The sequence below is a fragment of the Epinephelus moara genome, chromosome 12 (genome assembly GCF_006386435.1).
Source record: "Epinephelus moara isolate mb chromosome 12, YSFRI_EMoa_1.0, whole genome shotgun sequence".
Lineage (NCBI taxonomy): Eukaryota > Metazoa > Chordata > Actinopteri > Perciformes > Serranidae > Epinephelus > Epinephelus moara.
In genome coordinates, this window is record NC_065517.1 from 16,823,577 (window position 1) to 16,829,689 (window position 6,113).

The 6,113-nt window shown below is 38.4% G+C and overlaps 2 protein-coding genes across 3 annotated transcripts in view; one reads left to right on the top strand and one right to left on the bottom strand.

Moving 5' to 3' along the window:
* The window catches only part of LOC126399224 (exostosin-1), a 388,340-nt gene that overhangs the window by 184,920 nt on the left and 197,307 nt on the right, over positions 1-6,113 (bottom strand). The window lies entirely within an intron of this gene.
* LOC126399225 (pleurocidin-like peptide WF3) lies at positions 2,127-3,994 on the top strand. The gene is made up of 4 exons (XM_050059082.1): positions 2,127-2,255; positions 2,453-2,592; positions 2,961-3,000; positions 3,736-3,994. The coding sequence occupies exons 2-4, from the start codon at positions 2,454-2,456 to the stop codon at positions 3,785-3,787; spliced, it is 231 nt and encodes a 76-aa protein (XP_049915039.1). The 5' UTR covers positions 2,127-2,255; position 2,453; the 3' UTR covers positions 3,788-3,994.

Consider the following 6,113-nt stretch of genomic DNA (forward strand, 5'->3'; position numbering starts at 1 on the left):
TCTTCCTCATTAATAAAACCCTTCATTTCAAAACTGCATTTTGTGTTTACTTGTGTTATCTTTGACTAATGTTTAAATTTGTTTGATGATCTGAAACATTTAAGTGTGGAAAACATGCAAAAAAGTAAGAAATCAGGAAGGGGGCAAACACTTTTTCACACCACTGTACATCTGGCAACCAGGCCAGGAGTCTGACTGAAACAAGCCTTTATCTGTAGAATGGACAAACAGTGAGATTACCCCAAAGCAAGCCTTATCGAGAGACGGGTACTGGACAGGCACAGAGATTCATATCACCTGTAGGCCTCACAACTGCTTACCTTGCTCTACTTGAGCAAACAGTTTTTGTTGTCTAAAGATCAATAGGTGGGAAAGGTTTTCATTTTTTTGTACTTTATGGAAAGTCTTTGAGAAACATGACAAGTTGGCTGTCAACACATACTATGACTTGTACAGTTGCTGTGGCCAGTGTGTTCTTGTTTTCAGGAGGAAGTGTGACTTGCTGTTTCTGGTGTTGACATTGGTCGTTCTCATAACTGAACCCAAAGAGAGTTTTTGGAGGCCTAAAGACTTTCTGGAAAGGGTTGGAGAGTAAATGGAAAGGCAAATCACAAGTGAATACTAGGGCTGCCCCTGACTAAGAATTTTATTAGTCGACCAATAGCCATCATTTAGGGCCATTAGTCGACTAGTCGCCCGCATTTTTACGGTATTGTTTTAATTATTAAATTATATATATTTTGGCGGGGCAACACAAAGGTTTGAGTTCAAGCTGTGAGAAAGACTAGTATCAGTAACATTGTTAACACTGTGCTACATTACAGAGAAATACAAAACCGTACTAATGAACCTTCATTAATATAGGCCTATATTTTATCTACAAGTGCACGTCACACACTGAGCGAGCCGCCTGTTAATGACGTTGTTGGCAAAGCAGTAATGATTGTGCTAAGTGGCTAATGGGCATGTAGCTACTGTGATGTGAATGGGCTGTGTAAAACCCACTCCACGCCTTCTCTCCTCCCTCTTTCCGACTTGCGCAGGTAGGAGGGACGGAGGTAGGAAAGAGGAGTAGCTGTGCCAGCACGCACAGTGTGCCAAACTTGCAAAATCCGCCTCGCCCGGTCTGCGAAACTAGAGGCCAGAGAGACAGAAAACCATTCACACTCACATTCACACCTACGGTCAATTTAGAGTCACTAATTAACCTGCATGTCTTTGGACTGTGGGAGGAAGCTGGAGTACTTAGAGAAAACCCACGCTGACACAGAAAGAACATGCAAACTCCACACAGAAGGGCTCCCCCACCCTGAGGTTCGAACACCCACAGTCCGGGTTCGAAGTAGCAATGCTAACCACTGCACCACCGTGCCACCTCCATTTTTTTTTTTTTTTTTTTTTTTTGAATTATTTGACTGTGCAAAAATGTGCTGAAACCAGAATTATCACCTTGTGGTTGTATGCGTCTGCCAATCAGTCAAGCTGCTGTTTACATCCATGTCTGTCCAGACTAATACAGTGAAGACTTTGAAGGAATTTAATAAGAGATATTAGGTTTATTTTTTGGCAAAATAGAAATTATCACTATATTGACATGTATGATTAGTTGAGTAGTTGAATTAGTAGAATTAGTTGATTTCTTGAGTTATGACCAAAAACATGTTTTCTGAGGTCACAGTGACCTTGACCTTTGACCACCAAACTCTAATCAGTTCATCCAAGTCCAAGTTGATGTTTGTGCCAAATTAGAAGAGAAGGTGTTCCCAAGATATCACGTTCAAAGAAATGGAACAGACAAACCAAAAACATGATGCCTCCGGCTGTTATCAGCGTGGAGGCATAAAAATGTCAAGTCAACTTTATCTAAATAGCACATTTGTGTCTCCAGGAGTTGAATCAGTGTACTTTGTCTGTGTAAACTATGGATTCATTTTTGGACCATGACACGACCCTGTGTGCACCAGCATAACAATAATATCAAAGCAATGTAAAAACCAGTTTGTTCAGTTGACAAAGTATGCTCATATAGGGAAGTTGATTTTGAATCTAACCACTGTTTTGTGGCTTGAAGAATATGGTGAAATAAATCATACAGTAATAGGCTGTTTCACACTAATACTGAGAAAGTGACCTTTGTCCCACCCACTTGAAATGATCTTATATCACAACTGTGGGGTATAACAACAATTCACATCAACTATTGAGACCACAGCTGCAACTTGACAACAGTCTTTTGACTATCAGTGTGTCGGAAGGTAAACAGCTAATATTTCATTTTCATTTTGCTTTACTTAATGCAAAGTCATTAGGATAAGTTATATCAATTGACATTTTAGAAATATTACGACATGTAGTCTTGTTACATTGTCGTTCTATCTGTCTACCTACCTACCTACCTACCTACCTATCTATCTTATCTAGCTATCTTATCTAGATGTGTTTTGCTTTTCAGGATGAAGTTTGTTATGATCTTTCTGGTGCTGTCGCTGGTCGTCCTCATGGCCGAACCCGGGGAGTGTTTTTTAAGACACATAAAATCTTTCTGGAGAGGGGCCAAGGCTATATTCAGGGGTGCCAGGCAGGGATGGAGAGGTAAATCACAAGTGTGCATCTGTGTTAACTTCAACAGATAGACCTCACTTCCTCATTAGGCTAATAGAGAACATAATTTGCTCTGCACTATGTTTTCTATTAGCGTAACCCTAACCTGACATCAACAACAATCTGGTATAAATTATGCATATATATATACAACTACATCGAGCTCCAATATATGCTAAGTCTTTCTTTAGTCCTTGCATCTCAGCTGTGTTTACTGCAAAGCACTAACCCTAACCATACGTAAAGAGAGCTTCTGTGTTGCTTATTATTTCAAACATTCCAATATGAATAAATTCATAGACTGTGATAACAAGATAATATAATTATGTTACGTCAATTACATCTTTTTGTCTGTTTAGAACACAGAGCCTTGTCTAAGCAGCGCAAGATGGATCAAGGGTAAGCACTGACTATTACTTACTGATATCAATGAGTTAAAAAAAACAAAACTTTAAACCTCACAACAAATTCAAGAAGAGTGTGTAATTATCTATTACCAGTTCACCTGGTTTATGTGATTACTCTCACTAACTGATTCATTTGATCTACAAAATGGCAGTGAGAGATACCCATCACTATTTCACCGAGACATCTTTACATACCTTATTATATCCAACTATTTAAAAACCACTGTTGTTAAATTCACAATGATTTACACTCTAAAAAATGAATCCACTGGTTCAGCTTAAAAAACACAAGATAACAGTTTGCATGCATCTTTTTATGTAGTTCCAACTTTGGCATTATTGAGTCAATCCTATGAGTATCTTATAATCTGACAAACTCAATTATTTAGTAGAACTAATGTGTTTTGCTTTGACATTGAAATAATTAAGTTGAACCAACTTAATATTTATCCAAAAGTTGTGGTGACATTTAGTGGTCAAATAAGGCTGCTTAAGATATTCCAACTTATCTATTTTAATTCCATCCTATTCAAAAATGTCTAAAAATTTTTGGATTTTAACCAACTTCATAAATTAAGTTGCAGTGTTACATTTTTTTTAGAGTGTACCGGGAAGTAAAGCAGATTTATTCAAGAAACTGGAATCAGTGGAATTCTGTAACTATTGCTTGAAAAAATATTGCGAGGTTATCCACATATTAAAATCTTTGATTCCTCTCTCTAACTAGGGGTGGAGGAAGTGAGGTGGACAACGGAGCTCCGCCATACTGGCAGAAATGAATCTGTTCAATCAAAGGGAAGATTTGAGCCACAGAGTTCTGCTTTGCAAAGCAAGAAACAAAAACATGAGTTAACAAACCTGTTGTGGAGTTTGTATAAACTACTTCATTTGTAGTTATTTTTGGCACAGCTACAATTTGGTTTTAAACATTTAAAATTGCTTAATATTGCAAGCTGCCCTGCTGAATAAAGTTGTGTAAAAGGCCATGTCTGCTTTGTAGTTTTTTGCAAGTGACTTATATTAAGATTGTCCATTATAATATATACAGTCCTAGGTAAATATTTACATAACTTTGGTAGAATAATGTTTAAAACAATGTGTGTTTGGTGGAATGAGTTTATAAAACAATCACTCTGAGTGAGCTTGTGTCTCTTATTAAGCAGCACAAGTCTTTGGATTTAAGAGAGGAAGCACAGTTGATGCTTTTGTCAAAAAAAAAAAAAAAAAGGTTTTTACATTTGGATTTTTTAAAATATAAAAATCAGCCAAAATATTGGCTGCTACTTTAATCATTCCCAATTACAAAGATTCACAATGTGGTCAAAAGGGGTGAATTCACAATTTTCCACTCAGCAGTGACCAAGCACATGTGATTAAAGGACTGTTATTTTGTAAGCGTTATTTTTAACCTCCTGAGACCTGATATTTTGTTCATTAAGCATTTTAATTTTTTTTCTAGCTATTTGGGATCAGTAGGACCCAATTAATATGAATAAAAAACTTAACACATTGTCAACATTGTCAATGATCATTAAGTCCCAATGTCCTCAAATGAGACGATAATAACGTCTAAATGTCTTGACACAAGTGGTTTCTAATTAGCAGCGTCTTAGCTTATAACTGTCACTAATATTGGTTAAATGTGTTGCCGTATCAAACTACAAACATTAATAATCATAAATAATAGTTTCAACCATAAAATGTGGGATCGGCTGCAGACTGACTTGGCAGAGATGGCTGCCATTTTGTTTTTACAAGGTTTAGTGTGTTGTGGTCGGACTACCATAAGATGGCACAAAATAGTGTCCATTAATGAGGACAGCAGGTCTAAGTTAATCAGAACAAAGTATAAGGTCAAGTTAACCCCAAAATGTGATGTCCACACATGAGGACACATGATCCTCTTGAGACCCTGTGTCCACACATGAGGACACAGGGTCTCAAGAGGATCATGTAAGAAAGGGGAAAAAAATTGGGAATTTTTGCTTGAAAATTGATTAAAAATGATAAATCCATTATTAAAAAGGTTGCTGGTCAATTTTCTGTGAATTGATAAATTAACATATATCAATCCATGAACTAATGTTTGCAGCTTTAGAGCAGATTACTTCTTTTAAAGGCTGTGTACATCCACACATGTTTTCAGCTGTTCTGGTGATAAGACCTTCAGTCAGGTGGAGGCTGGGTGGAGCTACAGTGCACTGGCAGTTAAATGATGTCACTAAAACTCTGTATACTTATAAAGCACTATTTGCACGGGATTAGTATTACCTGAGGTAATTTTCCGGGACCCTTTTACAGAAGGTGAAAGTCGCAGTAATCTTTACTGACATTGTGCGATAATGATTATGGCACATTCGGACGGGACTAAAATCTCTGGCAATTATTACTTTAACCCACGTACCTATGTAAAACTAATTCCATCCGAATAGGGCTTAAGACTGATAGCAGGGTAAGTGGTGCCACCCCAACAGGTGCAACAAAACCAACAGAGGGGTGAGGGAGGTGACTCTGCCCACACTGGGTACGTCCCAAGTCCCTTAAAATTACTGCTAACCACCTAACCTAGCCACCTTACCTAACTGTTTAGTCCCTCCCACTTAGGAAAACATTTAAGGAGTCAGGAGTTAGGAGTGAGGACTGCTGATAAGAGACATGAGACGGCCTTACTCTGAAGCGTCACGTAAAGCGATGTCCTATTCTGGTGACGGCGGCACCTATGGGCGGCACAGCTGGATCTGCTGCATAACGAAGCCAGCGTTTGGCGTACATCCCAAGTCACATTATATTCGCTGATCAAAGCCGTAACCGCCTCAATATCACAAATCACAATTTGCCTCACAGGGCTTTACAGCATATGACATCCCTCTGTCCTTTGGACCCTCACACCGGATAAGGAAAAACTCCGCAAAAAACCCTTTAATGGGGGAAAAAACGGTAGAAACCTCAGGAAGAGCACGAGGAGGGATCCCTCGTCCAGGACAGACAGACGTGCAATAGGCCTAGATGTCGTACAGAACAGATCAACATAATAAATTAACAGTAATCCGTATGACACAATGAGACAGAAAGAGAGACAGACAGAGAGAGAGAGAGACAGAGAGA